Source organism: Nycticebus coucang, chromosome 23 (assembly GCF_027406575.1).
Source record: "Nycticebus coucang isolate mNycCou1 chromosome 23, mNycCou1.pri, whole genome shotgun sequence".
Taxonomy (NCBI): domain Eukaryota; kingdom Metazoa; phylum Chordata; class Mammalia; order Primates; family Lorisidae; genus Nycticebus; species Nycticebus coucang.
Genome location: NC_069802.1, coordinates 37,606,662 through 37,630,577, shown reverse-complemented (window position 1 = coordinate 37,630,577; position 23,916 = coordinate 37,606,662). Strand labels below are relative to the sequence as shown.

Below are 23,916 nucleotides of genomic sequence, written 5' to 3'. Positions count from 1 at the left end.
TCTCCACTGGGAACAGTTCCTCATGAAGGAGGGACAATAAGCGCAAATAGTCAGGAATAGTAACTTACCCCGAGAAGTGCGGATGTCCTCTCCAGGGCTTCTCTGTTCACCTGGATGCTGTGGCTCTCCATCACTGCGATTCAAGTCAGATCAGACCCTGTGTACACTGCACTCGTGAGTCCTGCTTAGTAAAAATGAGGGGCCGAGCGCCAGCCTTTGCATAGGACCCACCAGGACCCCAGAGTCACAGGGAAACAGGGGCATTGGCAGAGCGGGCCTTTGAGGTGGGAATGGGCAGGGGAACGGTGCTGTCAGCTGTAGCCTGGCCCTGGGCATGCTGTGAATGGAGAGTTGCTTCTGGCTGTGCAGCACCCAGCAGCACCTGAGTGGGAGGCAGAAGAGAGCCCTCCCCTGGTCCTCACAGGGTGGTTCTCAGGGCTCCAGCAGGCTGGGGGTGGTTACAAGGGCAGCAAACCAGGATTAGAGACAGCCACAACAGGGATATCAGAATGTTCTAGTCCTTCCAGACAAAGAGATGACACAGTCCACCCCTCCTTGTTACAGACAGCGGAAACAGTGGGGCCCTGACCACTCCAGTGCAGCATGACCTCCTTCTAAGTTAGAGAGAAATGGTCATCCCAAACACTAAGGAACTCTATGGAAATGCCTATACTTGATCATTATGGTAACTTACCTGCTAAAATTGGTATCAGAGGAAGCTCCAAAGTACAAAACAGTTGCCACAAACCATAAACCTATTTCACATGAAGAAATTACATCAACGTTACTTTAAGTTTTGATTTATATCTGCATTTTTTTGAAAAGCCTACTTAATTTTGTTGAGCTAAAATTGATTCCGCTCCTATCACAGACATGGTTGTTTTTGTACCCAACATCTACTTCTCTCTCTTGCTCTTCCCAATAAAACTTGTATTTCCTTTAAGTATCCTATTTTATTACCAAGACCCAGAGAGGGATTTATAAATATCAGTTAGGCCAGAGCTCATCCCTATCTTCTTTCTTTTGAGACAGAGTCTCACTGTGGGTACAGTGCCCTGGTGTTACAGCTCACAGCAACCTCAAACTCTTGCGGTTGAGCAATCCTCTTGCCTCAGGCTACCAACCCATTTTCTTTACTCTTTCTCTATTTTTTTTAAGGTTTTTTTTTTTTTTTTTTTTTATTGTTGGGGATTCATTGAGGGTACAATAAGCCAGGTTACACTGATTGCAATTGTTAGGTAAAGTCCCTCTTGCAATCATGTCTTGCCCCCATAAAGTGTGACACGCACCAAGGCCCCACCCCCCTCCCTCCTTCCCTCTTTCTGCTTCCCCCCCCATAACCATAATTGTCATTAATAGTCCTCATATCAAAATTGAGTACATAGGATTCATGCTTCTCCATTCTTGTGATGCTTTACTAAGAATAATGTCTTCCACATCCATCCAGGTTAATACGAAGGATGTAAAGTCTCCATTTTTTTTTAATGGCTGAATAGTATTCCATGGTATACATATACCACAGCTTGTTAATCCATTCCTGGGTTGGTGGGCATTTAGGCTGTTTCCACATTTTGGCGATTGTAAATTGAGCTGCAATAAACAGTCTAGTACAAGTGTCCTTATGATAAAAGGATTTCTTTCCTTCTGGGTAGATGCCCAGTAATGGGATTGCAGGATCAAATGGGAGGTCTAGCTTGAGTGCTTTGCTCCATACTTCCTTCCAGAAAGGTTGTATTAGTTTGCAGTCCCACCAGCAGTGTAAAAGTGTTCCCTTCTCTCCACATCCACGCCAGCATCTGCAGTTTTGAGATTTTGTGATGTGGGCCATTCTCACTGGGGTTAGATGGTATCTCAGGGTTGTTTTGATTTGCATTTCTCTAATATATAGAGATGATGAACATTTTTTCATGTGTTTGTTAGCCATTCGTCTGTCGTCTTTAGAGAAAGTTCTATTCATGTCTCTTGCCAATTGATATATGGGATTGTTGGCTTTTTTCATGTGGATTAATTTGAGTTCTCTATAGATCCTAGTTATCAAGCTTTTGTCTGGTTGAAAATATGCAAATATCCTTTCCCATTGTGTAGGTTGTCTCTTTGCTTTGGTTATTGTCTCCTTAGCTGTACAGAAGCTTTTCAGTTTAATGAAGTCCCATTTGTTTATTTTTGTTGTTGTTGCAGTTGCCATGGCAGTCTTCTTCATGAAGTTTTTCCCCAGGCCAATATCTTCCAGTGTTTTTCCTATGCTTTCTTGGAGGATTTTTATTGTTTCATGCCTTAAATTTAAGTCCTTTATTCATCTTGAATCAATTTTTGTGAGTGGGGAAAGGTGTGGGTCCAGTTTCAGTGTTTTACATGTAGACATCCAGTTCTCCCAACACCATTTATTGAACAGGGAGTCTTTCCCTCAAGGTATATTCTTGTTTGGTTTATCAAAGATTAGGTGGTTGTAAAATGTTAGTTTCATTTCTTGGTTTTCAATTCAATTCCAAGTGTCTATGTCTCTGTTTTTGTGCCAGTACCATGCTGTCTTGAGCACTATGGCTTTGTAGTACAGACTAAAATCTGGTATGCTGATGCCCCCAGCTTTATTTTTGTTACAGAGAACTGCCTTAGCTATACGGGGTTTTTTCCGGTTCCATACAAAACGCAGAATCATTTTCTCCAAATCTTGAAAGTACGATGTTGGTATTTTGATAGGAATGGCATTGAATAGGTAGATTGCTTTGGGAAGTATAGACATTTTAACAATGTTGATTCTTCCCATCCATGAGCATGGTATGTTCTTCCATTTGTTAATATCCTCTGCTATTTCCTTTCTGAGGATTTCCTGGTTTTCTTTATAGAGGTCCTTCACCTCCTTTGTTAGGTATATTGCTAGGTATTTCATTTTCTTTGAAACTATGGTGAAGGGAGTTGTGTCCTTAATTAGCTTCTCATCTTGACTGTTATTGGTGTACACAAAGGCTACTGACTTGTGGACATTGATTTTATATCCTGAAACATTACTGTATTTTTTGATGACTTCTAGGAGTCTTGTGGTTGAGTCTTTGGGGTTCTCTAAGTATAAGATCATGTCGTCAGCAAAGAGGGAGAGTTTGACCTCCTCTGCTCCCATTTGGATTCCCTTTATTTCCTTGTCTTGCCTAATTGTATTGGCTAGAACTTCCAGCACTACGTTGAATAGTAAAGGTGACAGAGGACAACCTTGTCTGGTTCCAGTTCTAAGAGGAAAAGCTTTCAGTTTTACTCCATTCAGTAAAATATTGGCTGTGGGTTTGTCATAGATAGCTTCAATCAGTTTTAGAAATGTGCCACCTATGCCTATACTCTTTAGTGTTCTAATTAGAAAAGGATGCTGGATTTTATCAAATGCTTTTTCTGCATCTATTGAGAGGATCATGTGATCTTTATTTTTGCCTCTGTTAATATGGTGGATAACGTTTATAGACTTGCGTATGTTAAACCAGCCTTGCATCCCTGGGATGAAGCCTACTTGATCATGATGAATGACTTTTTTGATGATAAGCTGTAATCTATTGGCTAGGATTTTGTTGAGAATTTTTGCATCTCATGAGTGAGATTGGTCTGAAATTCTCCTTTTTGTTTGGGTCTTTTCCTGGTTTTGGTATCAGGGTGATATTTGCTTCATAGAATGTGTTGGGGAAGATTCCTTCTTCCTCAATTTTTTGGAATAATTTCTGCAGTACAGGAATAAGCTCTTCCTTGAAGGTTTGATAGAATTCTGGAGTGAAGCCATCTGGACCAGGGCATTTTTTGGTTGGAAGATTTTTTATTGTTTCTTTGATCTCAGTGCTTGAAATTGGTCTGTTCAGGAGCTCTATTTCTTCCTGGCTGAGTCTAGGGAGAGGGTGTGATTCCAAATAATTGATCCATTTCTTTCACATTGTCAAATTTCTGGGCATAGAGTTTCTGGTAGTATTCAGAGATGATCTCTTGTATCTCTGTGGGATCAGTTGTTATTTCCCCTTTATCATTTCTGATTGAGGTTACTAGAGATTTTACTTTTCTATTTCTCGTTAGTCTGGCCAATGGTTTATCTATTTTATTTATTTTTTCAAAAAACCAACTCCTTGTTTCATTAATTTTCTGAATGATTCTTTTGTTTTCAATTTCATTGATCTCTGATTTGATTTTGGATATTTCTTTTCTTCTACTGAGTTTAGGCTTAGATTGTTCTTCTTTTTCCAATTCCATAAGATCTCTTGTGAGATTGTTGATGTGCTCTCTTTCTGTTTTTCGAATGTAGGCATCTAAAGCGATGAATTTTCCTCTCAAAACTGCTTTTGCAGTATCCCACAGGTTTTGGTAGCTTGTGTCTTCATTGTTGTTATGCTCAAGGAAGTTAATGATTTCCTGTTTTATTTCTTCCTGCACCCATCTGTTATTCAACAGAAGATTGTTTAATTTCCATGCCTTTGGGTGGGGTCGAGCATTTTTGTTAGAGTTCAGTTCCACCTTTAGTGCCTTATGGTCTGAGAAGATACAAGGTAAAATTTTCAATTCTTTTGATTCTGTTGATATTTGTTTTGTGTCCCAGGATATGATCAATTTTGGAGAATGTTCCATGGGGTGATGAGAAGAATGTATAGTCTTTATCTTTGGGATGGAGTGTTCTATATGCGTCTATCAAGCACAGTTGTTCTAGGGTCTCATTTAAATCTCTTATATCCTTGTTTAATTTCTGTTTAGAGGATCTGTCCAGCTCTGTAAGAGGAGTGTTAAGGTCCCCTGTTGTTATGGTATTATCAGATATCATATTGCTCAGACTGAGTAGGGTCTGTTTCAAGAATCTGGGAGCATTTAAATTGGGTGCATAAATATTTAGAATTGAAATGTCTTCTTGTTGTATTTTTCCCTTGACCAATATAAAGTGACCATCTTTGTCTTTTTTGACTTTAGTTGCTTTAAATCCACATGTATCTGAAAATAAGACTGCAACTCCTCTTTTCTTCTGAATTCCATCTGCCTGAAAAATTGTCTTCCAACCCTTGACTCGGAGCTTTAATTTGTCTTTTGAAGCCAGGTATGTTTCTTGCAGACAGCAAATGGATGGCTTGTGTTTTTTAATCCAGTCAACCAATTTATTTCTCTTCAGTGGGGAATTCAAGCCATTAACATTTATTGAGATAATTGATAAGTGTGGTAGTATTCTATTCGTCTTATTTTGTGAGAGTCCATTGCTTAGTTTTATCTTTTGCATCAGTGTGGAGGTTAGGTTCTGTCCTTTAATTTCTGAGTTCTTACTTTGCTGTTGATCCATTGTGGTGGTCAGTGTGCAGAACAGGTTGAAGTATTTCCTGTAGAGCTGGTCTTGTTGTGGTGAATTTCCTCAATGTTTGTATATCCGTAAATGATTTGATTTCTCCGTCAATTTTTAAGCTTAGCTTAGCAGGATACAGAATTCTGGGCTGGAAATTGTTCTGTTTAAGTAGATTAAAGGTAGATGACCATTGTCTTCTTGCTTGGAAAGTTTCATTAGAGAAGTCTGCAGTCTGCAAATCTGATGGATTTGCCCCTGTAGGTCAACTGGTGCTTACTCCTGGCAGCTTGCAGAATCTTTTCTTTTGTCTTGACTTTGGACAGGTTCATCACAATGTGTCTTGGAGAAGCTCGGTTAGAGTTGAGGCGACCTGGGGTCCGATAGCCCTCTGAAAGCAGTGTGTCAGAATCTTTGGTGATATTTGGGAAATTTTCTTTTATAATATTCTCTAGTATGGCTTCCATTCCTCTGGGGCATTCTTCTTCCCCTTCTGGAATTCCTATAACTCGTATGTTGGAACGCTTCATAAAGTCCCATAATTCTGACAGTGAACGTTCTGCTTTCTCTCTCTTCTTTTCTGCCTCTTTTACTATCTGAGTTATCTCAAGAACTTTGTCTTCTACCTCTGAAATTCTTTCTTCTGCATGGTCTAACCTGTTGCTGATACTTTCCATTGCATCTTTAAGTTCCCTAATTGACTGTTTTTCAGTTCCTTCGGCTCTGCTATATCCTTTTTATATTCTTCATATCGTTCATCTCTTATTTGATTCTGTTTTTGAATTTCCTTTTGGTTATTTTCCACTTTATTAGCAGTTTCCTTCATTGTTTCCATCATTTCTTTCATTGTTTTCAACATGTGTATTCTAAATTCCCTTTCTGTCATTCCTAACATTTCTGTATAGGTGGAATCCTCTGCAGTAGCTACCTCATGGTCCCTTGGCGGGGTTGTTCTGGGCTGGTTCTTCATGTTGCCTGGAGTTTTCTGCTGATTCTTCCTCATGAGTGATTTCTTTTATCTGTTTCCTTGCCCTAATTTTCCTTTCACGTCCTCTTGCTCTTTAAGTTCTCGTGCCTGTGGAAGTTGCGGGCAGGTTTAGACGGATTGAACACACGCGACCACTTGCCGGTTTTCCACTGTTTTAGTCCTCCTCTTGGGGTCCAGAAGTCTCTCGCTGACTCCCTGTATCCTCTCAGGGGTGATGATAGGCAGATCCTACCAGCCAGAGATGCCTGGAGTCCTATCTCCCCAGACTCATGGTGCCCAGATGCAAGGAAGCTATTACTCGGCTGCCATCTTGCTCCGCCTCCCCTCCTGACATCGTTTTTTTTTTTTTTTTTTTTAAAAGACAGAATCTCACGTTGTCCTTGGTAGAGTGCTGTGGCATCACAGCTCACAGCAACCTCAAACTCTTGGGCTTAAGTGATTCTCTTGCTTCAGCCTCCCAAGTAGCTGGGACCACAGGCACCCACCACAATGCCCAGTGTAGTTGTTTAACTGTTGTTTTAGCTGGCCCAGGCCAGGTTTGAACCTGCCACTTTCAGTGCATGTGGCTGGCGCCTTAACTAACAACTGTGCTACAGGCCCTGAGCCTCTCTCTAATTTTTTTAGAGACAGGGTTTCTCTCTATTGCCCAGGCTGGAATAAAATGGCACAATCATAGCTTATTGCAACCTCTAACTCCTAGGTTTAAGTGATCCTCCTGCCTCAGCCTCCAAAGTAGCTGGGACTACAGGTGCACCACCATGCTCAACTAAATGATTTTTTCCTATGGAGAAGGGGTTACACTGTGTTACCCAGACTGGTCTTGAACTTCTGAGCTCAGGTGATTCTCTACCTCAGCCTTCCAAAACGCTGGGATTATAGGTGTAAAGATTTAAGTACGTGTGGACTTGAAGTCTTTCATTTTAACTACAGAATAGGCTTAATGAATCCCCCCATTACCTAGCATTCGCATTGATTTTTCACTGACACTATGGCTTAATTTGAGGAGCACTGTAATCCTTACAGCAGGTCACTTCCTCTAAAGAGTATGAAATCTCTGGGAGTTTTTTCTTTTTTTTTGACAAAGTCTCACTCTGTGCCCTGGGTAGAGTGCCATGGTGTCATAACTTACAGCAACCTCAAACTTTTGTGCTCAAGCGATACTCTTGCCTCAGCCTCCTGAGTAGTTGGGACTATAGTGCCCACCACAATGCCTGGCTAGTTTTTAGCAATAGGGTCTCGCTCTTGCTAAGGCTGATCTTAAACTCCTGAGCTCAAGTGATCTATCTGCTTTGGTCTCCCAAAATTCTGGGATTACAGGTGCCAGCCACTGTACCCAGCCTTTTCCTTTTGTTTAATCTGATCACCTCTCATCCCCTTAGAGTTCCACCGTTTTTATCCTTCCTTGCTGTCATTGCAAGTCCTGGGCCTCATCTTCCAACTCCTGCTGTCGTGTTTCTTCCTGCCCCTGCAGACCCTCCTGTGCACTGCCCTTGTGTCAGGCCTGAACCCTCCTGGCCACCTCACGTGGGCTCCTTCTCTGCCCCGAGACTGGATTCACCTTTTTGGGTACCAGCAGGAGACTGAGGACAGAAGGGACACAGATGGGTTTTCTCGGCCTGGCCCTTGGAGTCCAGGGGTAGAAAAGCATATGGCTATCACCGTCCCTGGAGGCACCTCCACCTCAATGGCTCCCTTCACCCTGCCCTCACCCCTGCACACAGTCAGTTCCTGCATTGCACTCTTCCCAGCTATTGGTGCTAGTGGCTATCTGCTTCCTAGTAAGACTCTGATTGACTGAAGCTGTGTCCCTCCCACTATAGCCAAAATAAATGCTTAGCTTTCATAGTAACTGTAACATTGGAAACACCCCAGTTAAAGAGGAGGCTTTTAAAAATGTAACAATTGTTCTCAACCTATTTTTAAAACTTCAGATCTTATTGTCCCAGACTATCCTTTTCTGAGTGATTCAGGGGTTATTCTGGTCTTAAAACTCAATGTTTTGTTTCCTTTACATCCAAAGACACTGCTGTGTAGCCCTCTGGGAGTATGGGTGAAAATGAAAATACAGCCCTTGCACAAACAGCGAGCAAGAGCTCCCTCATCAGCTAGAAATGAAAGTAAAGTGACTTGCCTTTAATCTAGAACAAAGGTCCATTGTAAGTCTGTAGAGTATCCTCAGGTTCACATGTACATTTTGATGCTTTAAAGAGCAAAAGTATTAAAAATTAGACAAACAATGCTTATCACCATCTGGGGATTGACACAACTCACGAATGTTTCCAAGTGAAGTCCCATGGGACTTCTACGGGCAGATACTACACACACGTGGTGGTGTCACCACTCAGGTCAAGAAGATGAGCTTGGCTCTGGAAAGCACTTCTACTGAGCCAGTGCAAGCTATCTAGGCACTCCTCCAAACCTAAGGTTTTCCCTCGTTTTACAGATTGCAAAACAGAACCCCATAAAGGCATAATATCAAAGGTGACAGGATAGAGAACACAGGCCTGGCCCCTCTGGACCCCATAGCCCCATTCTCTCACTCACTACCTGCACCCTCATGGGGTCACAGCAGTCCTTTCCCACATTTGGATAGATGCACACAGTCCTTGGGAGATGGGCAAATAAAGGTTTCTGCTCAAAAGACAAGGAGCAGGGGACGGGAAGAGATATGGACCGTCCACACAAGGTCAAGTTCTCTGTTCCCCAAGACAGTGCTCCAGGATCTCCCGTGCAGCACCTGACTCTACCAAACGACACCCCTAACTCTAGGCCACTCAGTTTTCTACTAGAGGTCTAGGATTAGGGTGAGCCCCCAGTAGACCCATGGCCAGCTGCATATAACATGGCATTGTTTCCTGGTCACCTGACTGTGGCTTTTTCATGGAAGATTGGTCAGGAGCAACTAGCAGAGGAGCAGCCTCAAGTAACGCTCCCAGCTGCTACCAGCAGAACTCCACGTGGCGGCCACCTGAGTGCTGAACTCCAGCGCCTACCATGTGGCTCCTGCTTCAAATGGTCCCAGCACAGGTCTAGCCCATGTGACAAGGCTCTGAGCATCTCCCTGGCTGCTACAGCGGACCATGCTCTCCCGGTGCTGGTCACACTCTTCCCAGCCACATTCTCCCCATGCTGGGCATGCTGTCTCCCCCCAAGAAGTCTGGTCTCTGAGTCCTGACCATTTCCACACCACTCCTGCTACCTGGAACTCTCCGAGCAGCAGGGTGTGGATTAATGGCCAACATTCCACTCTCATGTACTGCCTGGCTCTGCCACAGACACATATCTGGCCAATAAGACACAAATGGAACTGCAACCAAAGGTGCTCTTCTCTGCCTGGAGAGTGCATGAGTTGAGCCCCAGCATCAACTTTGCCTTGGGGAAGGGGCGTGCAGTTAAACTTTATGCCCCTCAGTTTTCTCATCTGTAAAGTAGGACTGATAATACTGAGGTGGACAACTCCTCCTTCCGCTACTAACACCTCAACTTATGTGTAGAGAAGTCTCCCTGCCAACAGCCAAGGGGAGGAGTATAACCAAGATGGCTTCCTTGCCCCTGGGGGTAAACACGTGGTACAGGGAGGGAAAGAAAAACTCTCCAAGTGCTGACCCACAGAGAAGAAAGGCCATGGCTCAGTGTTGGCACCATGCCTAGCAGTTCCAGGGCGACTGGCTTCTCTGTTTCCTGAGGCCTAGTTCTGCTTTCCCTCTGACCCGTGAGTGCCCTCGGCACTCTGCCTGTTCTTCCAGCAGTTCTCTTACCATTTGGCTGTTTGCTGAAAACTAGGAAGCCTAAGAAGGTAGCCCTCGCTATGGTCTTATAGCTCTCACCAGAACTCTGTCCTCCAGGGTATGCTGTGCCTCTGTCTGGCCACAGTTCCTGTGTCTGTGAGGCCTCCGCTGTCTCTGACAATGCTTCCTGACAGCCAGTGCCCCTCCAGGGGGGCCTGGACAGCATGGGACAGTTCCTAGAGTTTTCTCCACATGGATGGAGGAGTGGCTGACCCAGGACCCCCAGAATGGTGGTCCCATCATCACAAGGATTTATAAACAAACATTTCTCTGCTCATGGAGCAGGGACTGTGGCCCCAGAAAGTCTACTTAGAAGAATCATACTGTCAAGGGGATTTCCGAGGAACAAGTTTTGCAAAACAGAAATCACCAATCCTGATTCAACATTTGCCACCAGAAATGCCAGGGTCAGAATTATTTGTGCCGAATAAGTGAAAATGAATGTTGAAAATATTCTTGTTACTAGTAGACCACCTATAAAGTACAAAAGGTTTCTAGAAAAAACCTTAGGATTGTATTAAGCTCAATAAAATGTCTTAAAACAACTTACCACTAGAGTTCTTGAGGAATTTCCATATGTGCTGCTCACTTTCACTGTTATGGATTTTTCAAAGTATTTTGCCACTAAATCTTCAAAAGAAGATGTGGCATCACCAGGATCTATAAGCCACGCAGCAATTCTGGGATCTAGTCCTACAAAATCAGCAACTGAAGGGAGAGGTCCATTTAGTTATCTCAAGAAAAAATAATAATTGTTGCTTTTCCTGCTTAGTCAAGGTTCTTCAAGTTCAAATGTATAACCATCCCTACAGACTACAGAACCAGGCCAAAGTGACTCTCCATCATTCTTAAGAATTTCAAACCCCTGATGAACTGGCCTCAGTGAACCCAGATGCCACATGGGGTTCCACACCCAGCTCTATGCGCATCACATGAAGGAGGCAAACCTTATAGACACAAGGCACGGGGTCTCAAACTCACTTGGAATTTGGGTCTCTCAAAAACATGTTAAAGGCTATGGAAGCCAGTGCCTTGGGCCCCATTTTCCTCTGTCCATCCCTCATCCTCCCACCCCTGGGCTTTTTCTCTGCTAAGTCCCTACCCCAGCCTCCCGCCAGACCTCCTGGGTAAAAGGAGGAAGGGCCTGGGCCGTCTAAGCACACACGGCATCCTCATCACTTTGTGGGGACCAGTCTTTCACTGCTTAGTGGGCAGCATGTGCAGAGCAAAGATGCTTTGGCACCCACGCTGCAGTGAAGAAAGAACAGTGGGCCTGGGTTTAGAGCCCACCAAGAGCCTATGAAGCTGCCTTATCCCTTCACTATTAGTTTCCTGAACTGAAATCTGGGGGAAAAGATTACTGTAAATACCTGTGAGACACAAGTGAAAGTGCTTTCTAAAAACATTTTAGAAAATATTTTAGTACAGAATACTTTAGACAAGCTAAATCCTAAAGTGATTGCTTTTTAAGTTAATTTTGAGTTATACCATGTAAAAATAAGGATTTGCCTTTATTTTTTATTTTATTTTATTTTATTTTTGAGACAGATTCTCACTATGTCACCCTCGGTAGAGTACTGTGCTGTCATAGCTCACAGCAACCTCAAACTCTTGGGCTCAAGCCTCCCAAGGAGCTGGGACTGTAGGCGTCCGCCATAACACCCAGCTATTTTTTTGTTGTTATTCTAGTTGTCATTGTTTGGCAGGCCTGGGCTGGATTCCAACCCACCAGCCCTGCTGCATGTGGCCGGTGCCCTAGCTGCTAAGCTACAGGTACCAAGACAGGATTTGCCTTTAAATAAAACTATAATCTTAGATTATATCACATTAAATATTGTCTGGCAGCTTTAAATTGTACTAGTCTAAGAGATTTGTATTTACCAAAGCATCAGGTATCATGACTCTTTCATGTTATGTCCAGAAGTCTCCTGCACTGGGAGCTCTGGAGCTCTAAATGAGGGGAGGAAGTGGGCATCTGATTGTAGCCACAGGGCAGCCACCCCTGATAGCCAGTGGCACAGTGACACTGACTGACTGACAGGACTATCTCACTCCACTTGCCTTTTCAAAGCTTGTGTTCTAAAAGGATTCTTATGAACCACATTATGAAAATCCATGGGTAAAGCTTGGCAGTGTTGGAATGCTCTGGTCCCTGTAAACTCTTGCAACTGACAAGCTGGAGCCTGCTAGGACAAATCCTTACACTGGGAGAGAAAAAGCCAGTTGTTGAAAAAGAAATGCCAACAAGGGAAGATTTTAAATAAGCTAAGACAAATTAAGAAAATGATAAAAGGTATAAAAAAAATACATAAATCAGAATTAGAAGTAGAAGAATTATACAAAGAAATGACAGAATCTATGTATCATATACTTCCCATTTCTGGGTGGTATCCAAAAGAAAGGAGACTAATACATCAAAGAGAGGTCTGTATTCTTACGTTATTGCAGCACCACTCACAGTAGCCAAAATATGGAATTAGCCTAAGTGTCCATCAATGGCTAAGTGGACAAAGAAAATGTGATGTATGTACACAATGGAATATTATTTAGCCATGAAAATACTAACAATTAGATCCTGTCATTTGCAGCAATATGAATGGAACAGGAAATTATGATGTTAAGCAAAATAAGGCAAGCCCAGAAAGACAAGTGTTGCAAGTTTTTACTTGTACATGGGAGCTAAAAAAGTGAATCTTGTGAAGATAGAGTAGATTGCTGCTTACCACATGCCAGAAAGAGAAAGGGGAAGGGGGAGTCTAAGAGAGGTTGACTAATAGGTACAAAAATATAGTTAAATAGAAAAACTTATTCCTAGAGATTTATAGCGTATCTACAATATATTTCAAAATAGCTAGTAAAGAATAAGTTGAACGCCTGCAGCATAAAGAAAACATAAATGTTTAGGGTGATAGCTATCCCAATTGCCCTGACTTGGTTGTTACACATTATATGATTGTACCAAAATATCACATGTACCTCCCCCAAATGTGTATCTATGATGTGTCAATTTAAAAAAAGAAGATGATGGTATCATCTTAATGATAGAATCCCATATTTTAGTCATAGAACTGAAATATTTAGAGATTAATCATATAATGTTTAGGATTTGCTACAAAGTATCCAAGGGGTAGAGATTTGGAAGTTTAAGGAGTTACAGGGCAAACTGGCTGTAAGTTGATAATTGCTGAAATTGGGTGAAGGGTACTTTTGTATGTGTTAGAAATTTTCTACAATAAGGGGGGTTTTCTTGGTGGGGCACAATGGCTCACACCTGTAATCCTAGCACTCTGGAGGCCGAGGCAGGTGGATAGCTTGAGCTCATGAGTTCGAACCAGCCTGAGCAAAGGCAAGACCCCAATCTCTACTAAAAATAGAAAAACTGAGGCAAGAGAATTGCTTGAGTCCAAGAGTTTGAGGCTGCTGTGAGCTATGATGCCACAGCACTATACCCAGGGCGACAGCTTAAGACTCTGTCTCAAAAAAAAAATGGTGGGGGGGGGATTTTCCCAGCATTTTTTAATGAACATTTTCAAGTATAAACAATCTAATACAGGGAACACCCCTATGTCTCCTGGCTGGGTGAAACAATGAGTATGTTGCTCTGTTTGTTTCACCATATATCTAGTCCATCTAGTAAAAAGATACTATAAAACTCTTTACTATTTTAAATGAAAGGTAAAAATGTGTCCTATATTGTTTGGATGTTAATTATTCTGGATTGTAGTTTAATTCTTAGAAAGTTTATAAATTGTTTGTAGTAATAACAAATCCCATTCTGACCATAAGAATAAGTTAATTCTTTGCTATCTTAAATTATAAAAGTGATAGAAATCCAAATAAGTTGGAAGCACAGAGGGAAAGTGCCTCATCATGCTCAGGGCCTGTGCAGTGGTGTGTTCAGTCTGGGTGCCAGGCGCCCCAAGACTGGTGCACACAGCAGCCTCCGATTCCCAGGAGCTCATGAGGTAAGTTTTAGAGACAGTAAAAACTATGAGTTACCGTGCTTCCAGCTGCCATCACTACCCAAAAACTGCAGCACTGTTCTCACAAAATCCTTAGCATTAAAACAAATAACAGGGCATTTACATTTCAGCATTCGAAATAGCACATTCCTAGAAGATAAAAAGAAATTCACTCATTTAGACATTAATTTAGAACTTTCAACCTTGGAAAAATATTATTACTACTCTACTAATAGTTATCACATTGATCAGGGCTGGGGAAGCTTTTCATGCTGGAACCCGCATTAATTTAGCTGTAATCAAATCAGGTCTCATTCTAGAACTTCTATTAGATATACTTAAAAATGTACATTATTTTGTAAAATTCTAACTACTATGTACTTAATAATTTCAAAACATGAGAACTATTTGTTAATTTTAAAATTAACTAACCTGGCCAGGTATGGTGGCTCATGCCTGTAATCCTAGCACTCTGGGAGGCCAGGGTGGGTGGACTGCCTGAGCTCAGGAGTTCAAGACCAGCCTGAGCAAGAGTGAGACCTCTGTCTCTAAAAATAGCCAGGTGTTGTGGCAGGCGCCTATAGGGAAACTGAGGCAAGAGGATTGCTTGAGCCCAAGAGTTTGAGGTTGCTGTGAGTTATGATGGCTCTCTAATAAGGGCAACAAAGTGAGCTCTGTCTCAAAAAAAAAGTTAACTAACCTTCTAGGGACTCTGTGTCTGCTTTTTGGTGGAAAGCATTTGAATGTTTGGTTGCAGCAGGGATGTCTGCAGTTTCAGTTGATCCTCTAGGAGGGGGTCCTCAAACTATGGCCCGCGGGCTACATGCAGCAGTGTGATTGTATTTCTTCCCCTTTTGTTTTTTTACCTCAAAATAAGATATGTGCAGTGTGCATAGGAATTTGTTCATAGTTTTTTTTTTTAAACTATAGTTTGGCCCTCCAATAGTCTGAGGGACAGTGAACTGGCCCCCTGTTTAAAAATTCTGAGGACCCCTGCCTAGGGCATCTTGATTTGGGGTAGGTAGGAAAATGTAGACTCTCAACAATAATTGATTAAAAAGCAAGAAAGCTGGGGTGGCGCCTGTGGCTCAGTGGGTAGGGTGCCAGACCCATATACTGAGGGCAGTGTGTTCAAACATGGCCCTGGCCAAACTGCAACAAAAAAATAGCCAGGTGTTATGGCGGGCACCTGTAGTCCCAGCTACTTGGGAGGCTGAGGCAAGAGAATCACCTAAGCCCAAGAGCTGGAGGTTGCTGTGCTGCAACAGCACTCTACTGAGGGCAACAAAGTGAGACTCTGTCTCTAAAAAAAAAAGCAAGAAAGGATTTTTCATGGGTATACTAGTATATTTTTCCATATTTCAACTGGATCTTTCTTAGCATCAAACAATTATTTTAAAATGCCACCTACTAAGAGCTCAATCAATTACCTCTGTGGTTCTTTAGGTACCTTGTTGATACTAGCTAGGTGAGGCTGCAATGCTAATTTGAGTGTGATGTCATGATTCTCAAGTCAGTGAAACTTTCATTGTATTCTCCAATTAATAAGTTTGTAACAGCTGCATATTTTTCAAATGATTTGCATATATCATGCTGCTCATCAATGACCTTTGCTAACTAGGGAAAATGTTCATCTAAAATTTCCTTTTGAAGTAGTATTTTGAAAAAAGATAGCTTTTTTTGGAAATAGTTGGAATGCTTTTTGCCACATATCATATAAAGACTTAGGTTTACCTTACAAAGAAATACTCAAGTTGTTTTGATCTGACATGATATCACACAGAAATGCTGTTTTCCAAAAGAAATCTTTTCAGGAAATCACATTGCAGCAGAGTATGGTGGCTTATATCTGTAATCCTAGTACTCTGGGAGGCCAAGGTGGGAGGATCCCTTGAGCTCAGGAGTTCAAGACCCCCCTGAGCAAAAGCGAGACCCCCATCTCCACTAAAAATGAGAAAACTAGCGGGGCATGGTGATGTGTGGCTGCTGTCCCAGCTACTCAGGAGGATTTTTATTTTATTAATTTTTTTATGAGACAGAGTCTCATTTTGTTGCCCTCAGTAAATCCCATGGCATCACAGCTCACAGCGACCTCAGACTCCGGGGCTCAAGCCTGCCTCAGCCTCCTGAATAGCTGAGACTACAGGTGCCAGCCACATGCCTACCTGTTTTTAGAGATGGGGTCTTGCTCAAGTTGGTCTTGAACTCATGAGCTCAGGTGATCCACCTATCTCAGCCTCCCAGAGTGCTGAGATTATAGGCATGAGCCGCAGAGCCCAGCAAGGAGGATCTCTTGAACTCAAAGAGTTTGAAGTTGCTATGATCTGTGACATCACAGCACTCTACCTAGGGGACAGAGTGAGACTCTGTCTAAAAAAAAAAAAAAAAAAAAAAATCACATTGCTGGGTGGTACTTGTGGCTCAAAGGGGTGGGGCACTGGCCCAAACGCCAGAGGTGGCAGGTTCAAACCCAGCCCAGGCCAAAAACTGAAAAAAAAAAAAAAAAAAAAAAAAAAAATCACATTGCTGATTCTGTTCTTCATAAAATTTATGTTCTCACAGAGATAAAATTTTGGCTAACACCTGTCACTGTGAGAGCCACCACACTTTAGAATGATATGGCAAATCCGCACTGAATCCCTCATCATCCAACTTTAGCATGTTACAAACTGACAATGCCATGTAGCACTTGTACTAATAGTGTAACAATACTTACAATCTGTTGCAAAGTGTCATTTAAAATAGCAGCTTAGAACAAAGATTTTGCTGATGCAAGATACAAAGAAAAGAAACGAAAGCATTTGAATCTGTTTATACTCGTTTTATCTGTACAATAAACCCTTCATGTTTTCCTATCATGGAAGGTCCACTGTCTATGCATACACTCACTAAATTTACCAAATTCATTCTAACTTCAAGACATTTATCTTTGTTGCAGTTTGGCTGGGGCTGGGTTTGAACCCGCCGTTGTGGTGGGTGCCTGTAGTCCCAGCTGCTCGAGAGGCTGAGGCAAGAGAATCACGTAAGCCCAAGAGTTAGAGGTTGCTGTGAGCCGTGTGACGTCATGGCACTCTACCCGAGGGCGGTACAGTGAGACTCTGTCTCTACAAAAAAAAAAAAAAAGACATTTATCTTAAAAATTGTTGAAGATATCTGTTTCCCATGTTTTGTTTGGAAGAGTGCCCTAAGTAATTATTTGTAGCAAAGAAAATCCTGCTATGACTCCAATGAATTATAAAACCTAGACTGAGTAAGTAGTATCAGCTGATTTATCCACAGTGATTGAATAACATATACAGTAGACCCTCCATAACTGACCACCTCCCTGCATTGACCACCTCCTTAAAATGACCTACTTTTCACAGCCTAGACATGCACCACGTGTACATCTCAGCACAGCAGGCCTGGTTCTTTATGTTGACCATCTTTTTTTTTTTTTTTTTGGTCTCTGCCAGTAATTGTGGCTTATTTTTTAATAATAATAAAAATACATGAAAAAAAAATATGAAGTGGGTGGTCAGACACATAGGACCCTGGCTTTTTGTCCCTGCACTCAGTCCTGTGGCCTCTTCCTGCCTGTGCTGTCCAGGCCAAATGTGTCCCAGAGCTGTGAGACAGGCAGAGATGCCTCTCTTCTTTCTCAGCCCTTGTCCCTTGAGATGAACATCTTGGGACAGATGGCATCTAGACAAATGCCGCCACAGCAGGTGGGGAGGCAAAGCTACCTGGAATGGATTTTGTGCTGATTTTTAAAGATTATCAGAGATAATTAAACAGAATGTCCAGAAAAGAAACTCTACTCACTTTGATATTCTACTTTTCAATCTGTAAATCATATCCTTCTTCCTGCCAAACATGTCATCCTCACTAAATTTGGAACGAGATGCTTGGCTAAATTTCCTTTGTTATGGATACTACAAAACCAGACAGATAATATTTTTCCAGGCAATTTGGAACCTCTTTGTTGAGTGAACTAGCATTGATTTTAAAAAGACCAACAGTGCATACACTGTGAAAAAGCATGTGATCATAGGATCATGAGTACAAATATAATTAATTTCAGAGCAGAAAGGTGCTTAGTTTAAATTCTATGGCATGCTTACTTTGAAATTTTAAGTTTTTTCAGTTTTTCAGATAATGCTTCTAGTAATTCCTAAATAGTTTATGCTTTTAGCTATTTGGATTCGGTTTAGAAGTGGCAATATCTACCCCAATGCAAAATAGAAAGTTAAGTCAATTATTGCCTTAACTTAGTGAAACAAGGTCTTCCAAATAATAAAAATTTTAGGTGGACTTAAATAAAATCCCATTTTGTTTCAAACTTAGTAGTTGATAATTTTTCTAAAATTTTTTAGATTTCCTGGGCTGGGCACAGTAGCTCATGCCTGCAATCCCAACACTCTGAGAGGCCAAGGCAGGTGGATTTCTTGAGCTCACAAGCACGAGACCAGCCCGAGCAAAAAAGCGTGACCTCCCATCTCTACCAAAAATAGAAAAACTGAGGCAAGAGGATAGCTTGAGCCTGAGTTGGAGGCTGCTGTGAGCTATGATACCATGACACTCCACCCAGAGCAACAGCTTGAGATTCTGTCTCAAAAAAAATTGAGATTTCCTGATTCAGTAAACAGAGTATATAAAGATTACCTTAAGTTTTCTTTTATGATTGAAAAAATATTTGAGTCATTATATGAGGACAGTTAGAATTAAATGGCTATATAGATTTGAAAAGTGTTTGAAATGCTGATATGAAATATGTTGACCATCTTTGTATGTTGACCCAGTTTGTTACAGTCCTGTGGGTGGTCAACTGACAAAGGTTCTACTGTTTTCCTTTTGAAGTATTGCATAAAGTTGGTAAGTTGAAGGCTAATTCATGCTCTGAGTAGTTATAGTTCTCTTCAAAAGAGGCAGTTGTTTGTATTTGATGTTATCAGGTCTAAGCAGGCTCTTAGAGGACAGCAACTCCATCCCATGTGCTCTCTGGGGAGAGAGGGCCAGTGTTTGCAGGAACTTCTATCACTGAGATTCATTTTATTTTCATGTGCCCATACAAAACTTATGAAAGTTAAAAAAATTAAAATTGAGGCCAGGCGTGGTGGCTTACGCCTACAATCCTAGCACTCTGGGAGGCCAAGGTGGGCAGATTGCCTGAGCTCACCAGTTCGAGACCAGCCTGAGGCAGAGCAAGACCCCATCTCCAAAAATAGCTGGGCATTATGGTGGGCGCCTGTAGCTACTCAGGAGGTTGAGGCAAGAGAATCATTTGAGCCCATTGAGGTTGCTGTGAGCTATGATGCCAGAGCACTCTACCGAGGGTGACAAAGTGAGACTGTGTCTTGGAAAAAAAAAATTAAAATTGGAAACTTCACATTAGGATAAAGCAGGCACATCAGTAGGATTTAAGATGAGTGAAGATTCCTTACCTAGCAAATTGATTATTTGCTTCTTCTTCTTGGCCCCTGATAGAAGAGTGCTCTGTTTGTATGTAAATACACTGATCCCCAGAAGGGACTGCCTTTCCCAGAACACTGCCACAGCTGCCTTCTTCTTGGGGCTTGAGTAGCATGACAATTCCTTCAACAGAGGGAAGTGGAGCCTGTGAATACACAGTAAAGTTTCAAAATTAAACACTGACAACAATCTATTCAAGAAAAAATGTCACATTTTATAATTAAGCTGAGAGAAAGCGAAAAGTCCTAAAATTAAATTTGAAAATGAATAGCTCTTTTTACTTACAAGGCCAAAAGTCAAACTCAAGCCCTCCAAATCTGGTCTCTACACTATTCAACATCATAATGGATGACTTAAGCAGCGCAACAAGATAGGAAAAAGAAACAAAAGGCACACAAATCAGAAATGAAGCATTATACTAATCCTATTTACAGATGACATGAGTATCTGTGTAAAAAATCCAAAGGAGTCTATTACAAAAGTCTAATCTGTGAATTTAGAAGGTTGCAGAATATAAGAACAAAGCACAAAAGTCAAATGTGTTTTTATAGACTAGGAATAAACAGGTAAAAATGAAGAATTTTAAACTACCATTTATAGTAACTCCAAAAAATGAAATGCTTAGGTATAAGTCAATAAAATACAGGCAGGATCCATGTGCTGAAAACTACAAAATGCTGATAAAAGAAACCAAAAAAGTGGGTGGGGTGCAGTGGCTCATGCCTATAGTCCCAGCACTCTGGGAGATTGAAGCAAGTAGACCGCCTGAGCTCAGGAGCTCAAGAACAGCCTGAGCAAGAGCAAGATGGATCCCATCTCTACTAAGAGAAGAAAAACTAGCTGGGCATTGTGATAGGTACCTATAGTCCCTGCTACTCAAGAGACTGAGGCAAGAGGATTGCTTGAGCCCAGGAATCTGAGGTTGCTGTCAGCTATGATGACACCGTGGCACTCAATCCAAGGGCAACAGAGTGAAACTCTGACTCATAAAAAGAAATAAGAAAGAAAGGCAAAACAAGACTCATATATTACATGGAAAACTAAAAAACACTGCCTAAAGAAATTGGTCTTAAATAAATGGCGTTTATTTAAGTTTATTTATTCTGACCCATGTTTATAGGTCAAAAAATTCAATACTATTAAGAGGATAATCTACAGATTGAAGACAATTTGTATCAAAGTCCCATTTGGATATCTACATAAATTGACTATTTCTAAAACTTTTATGGAAATACAAAGGGATCACAACACCCAAAACAATCTTGAAAAAGACAAAGTTGGAGGACTCACACTTCCTGATTTCAAAACTTACTACAAAGTTCCAGTAACCAAGATGGTGTGGTAGTATCATAAGGAAAACACAAAAATTAAAGGAAAGAATTGAACATCCAGAAATAACCCTATAGTCAAGTGGTATTTAATAAAAGTGCCAAGAAAATTCAATGGAGAAAGAAGAGTCTTTCAACAAATGGTGCTGGAAGAAAAAGATAGTCACATGCAAAGGGTGAATTTGGTGACCTTGTCTTATACCATGGACAAAAATTAACTCAAAATGGATCACAGATGTAAGAACTAAAACTGTAAAACTCTTAGAGGAAAACAGGAGTAAGTCATCTTCACCTGGGATAGACAAAGCACTCTTATATACAACAACAAAAGCACAAACAATAAAAGAAAACAATTAATAGACTGGAGTTTGTCAAATTTAAAAAATATTGTGCTCCAAAAGATGTGTTGCTTTAAATTTTTTTTTTTCTTTTCAAAAACACATCTTAGCTTTTGACAAGAAATCTGTTTAAAAAGCCATGGACTAGGTCTGGGTGTGATGATTCACGCCTGTAATCCCAGCACTCTGGAAAGCCAAGGTGGGTGCACTCCCTCAGCTCAGGCATTCGAGACCACCCAGACCAAGAGCAAGACCATATCGCTAAAGAATAGCTGGGCATTGTGGTGGGCACCTGGAATCCCAGCTACTTGGGAGGCTGAGGCAAGAGAATCACTTCATCCCAAGAATTTGAGGTTGCTGTGAGCTATGATGCCATAGCACACTACTAAAGGTGACAAACTGAGACTCTGTCTCAAAAGAAAAAAAAGCCAATGAACTGGAAGAACTGTAAATCATATATCTTATAAGGGCCTTGCATAAGAATTTGTGAAGAACTCTTACAGATCAAGAATAAAACACAAATAAGCCAATTTTAAATTAAAAAAAAAATCTAAATAGACCTTTCATCAAAGAAGATATGTCAATGGTCAATAAGCACATGAGAAAGTGGTCGATGCCATTAGATGATAGGGAACTACCCTCCCTCTTTCCTTCCCTTCTTTCATTCCTCCCTCCCTCCCTCCCACCCTCCATCCATCCATTCATCCATCCATCCCTTCCTATTTTTTCTCACTCTGTCATCCTGGGTGGAATGCCAGGAGTCATAGCTCATAGCAAACTCAAATTCTTGGGCTCAAGTGATTCTCTTGCCTCAGCCTCCTGAGTAGCTAGGACTCCAGGAGCCTGCCAACATGCCCAGGTCTTATCTTTGTCAGGCTGGTCTCAAACTCCTTAGCTCAAGGGATCCACCTGCTTCCGCCTCCCAGAGTGCTGGGATTACAGGCATGAGTCACCACACCTGTCCCTGGGAAATGCAATATAAAACCATAATGAAATACCACCTCATACCCGCTACAGAATGGCTAAAACCAAAAAGACAGACAATTATTGGCAAGGATTTGAACCCTTGTATGTTGCCTATGGAATGTAAAATGGTATATACTGGCTGGGGTCCTGCCAGAACCCCAGGGGGCAGGATCCTTTAAGATCTGTGGAACCAGCAGAGATCGCCTGGGGAAAATGAAAGTAAAAGTGGCCAGAGATAAAGAGACAGGACACACAGAATAAAGTTTTAAAAAGTGGGCACACCATGAATGGATTAATAAATTGTGGTACATGTACACCATGGAATATTATGCAGCCTTAAAGAAAGATGGAGACTTTACCTCTTTCATGTTTACATGGATGGAGCTAGAACATATTCTTCTTAGCAAAGTATCTCAGGAATGAAAGAAAAAGTATCCAGTGTACTCAGCTCTACTATGAAGCTAAATTATAGCTTTCACATGAAGGCTGTAACCCAACTATAGCACAAGACTATGGGGAAAGGGCCAAGGAAGGAGAAGGGAGGGGGGAGGTTAGAGTGGAGGGAGGGTAATAGGTGGGGCCACACCTACGGTGCATCTTAGAATGGGTACAGGTGAAACCTACTAAATGCAGAATACAAATGCCTACATACAGTAACTAAGAAAATGCCATGAAGGCTACGTTGAACAGTTTGATGAGAATATTTCAGATTGTACATGAAACCAGAAGATTATACCCCTTGATTGCACTAATATACACAGCTATGATTTAACAATAAAAATAAATTAAAAAAAAAAAGAATGGAAGAAAAAGTATCCAATGTACTCAGCCCTACTATGAAACTAATTTATGGCTTTCATATGAAAGCTATAACCCAGTTATAACCTAAGAATATGAGGAAGGAAAAAAAAAAAAAAAGAATATGAGGAAGGGGGAGAGGGAGGAGAGGGAGGAGAGGGAGGGGGGAGGATGGGTGGAGGGAGGGTGATTGGTGGGATTACACCTATGGTGCATCTTACAAGGGTACATGTGAAACTTAGTAAATGTAGAATATAAATGTCTTAACACAATTTACTAAGAAAATGCCAGGAAGGCTATGTTAACCAGTGTGATGAAAATACGTCAAATGGTCTATAAAATCAGTGTATGGTGCCCCATGATCGCATTAATGTACGCAGCTATGATTTAATAAAAAAAAAAAAATTCCCCATATCAAAATAAATAAATAAATAAAAAGTGGGCACAGGGGACCACTGCTAGCTTGAGGGGCTTCATCAGTGGCCCTGAGTGCTTCCAACCAGCTTTTATTGAAGGCTATTTTCTCATCTAGCTGAGAGGGTAAGCTGAGAAAGGGAGTAAAAACATCAGCAGTTTCAAAGAGTAAGCATGTTAATTCTCATTCTATCTATAATCATTAACTTAAAAGGTCTGGGCAGCCTTGAGAAATCCGGAACCTGAGCCTTGTGCAGGGGCAGCCTTCCATCTGCGGTCCCACACACAGATGCCTTGTGGGAGGTTGGATCCCCCTCTAGCTTCTCTATGGAGCAGAGGAGATGGCGTCAGTCATCCTCTGAAGAATCGATGGAAAAGAGGAATTTTCCCCTTATCTCTAACTGGAGGTACTTCCCTCCATGGTTAGGGTACAAGCCCTCCTGCCCACATCTCAGGGATCAAGCTGTTCCCTTGATTTCTGCCCTGGCCATTATACACATTCCCACAATGGGTATTTGCTTCTGGAAGGTTGCTTTTTATTGGGCAGGAGTCGGCCTGGTTAATGTTCCTTCCCAGGCCTTGCACACAGCTTCTGCTATGGCCAT

General features: G+C 41.6%; 1 protein-coding gene across 1 annotated transcript in view; it reads right to left on the bottom strand.

Moving 5' to 3' along the window:
- Positions 1 to 23,916, bottom strand: part of POLN (DNA polymerase nu) — a 105,934-nt gene that overhangs the window by 61,469 nt on the left and 20,549 nt on the right. The window contains exons 5-10 of the mRNA XM_053577998.1: positions 19,440 to 19,612; positions 14,054 to 14,166; positions 10,605 to 10,762; positions 8,398 to 8,466; positions 695 to 755; positions 69 to 133 (exon numbers count right to left, since the gene is read on the bottom strand). Of these exons, the coding sequence (XP_053433973.1) occupies positions 69 to 133; positions 695 to 755; positions 8,398 to 8,466; positions 10,605 to 10,762; positions 14,054 to 14,166; positions 19,440 to 19,612 (639 nt within the window). The remainder of the gene's footprint in view (positions 1 to 68; positions 134 to 694; positions 756 to 8,397; positions 8,467 to 10,604; positions 10,763 to 14,053; positions 14,167 to 19,439; positions 19,613 to 23,916) is intronic.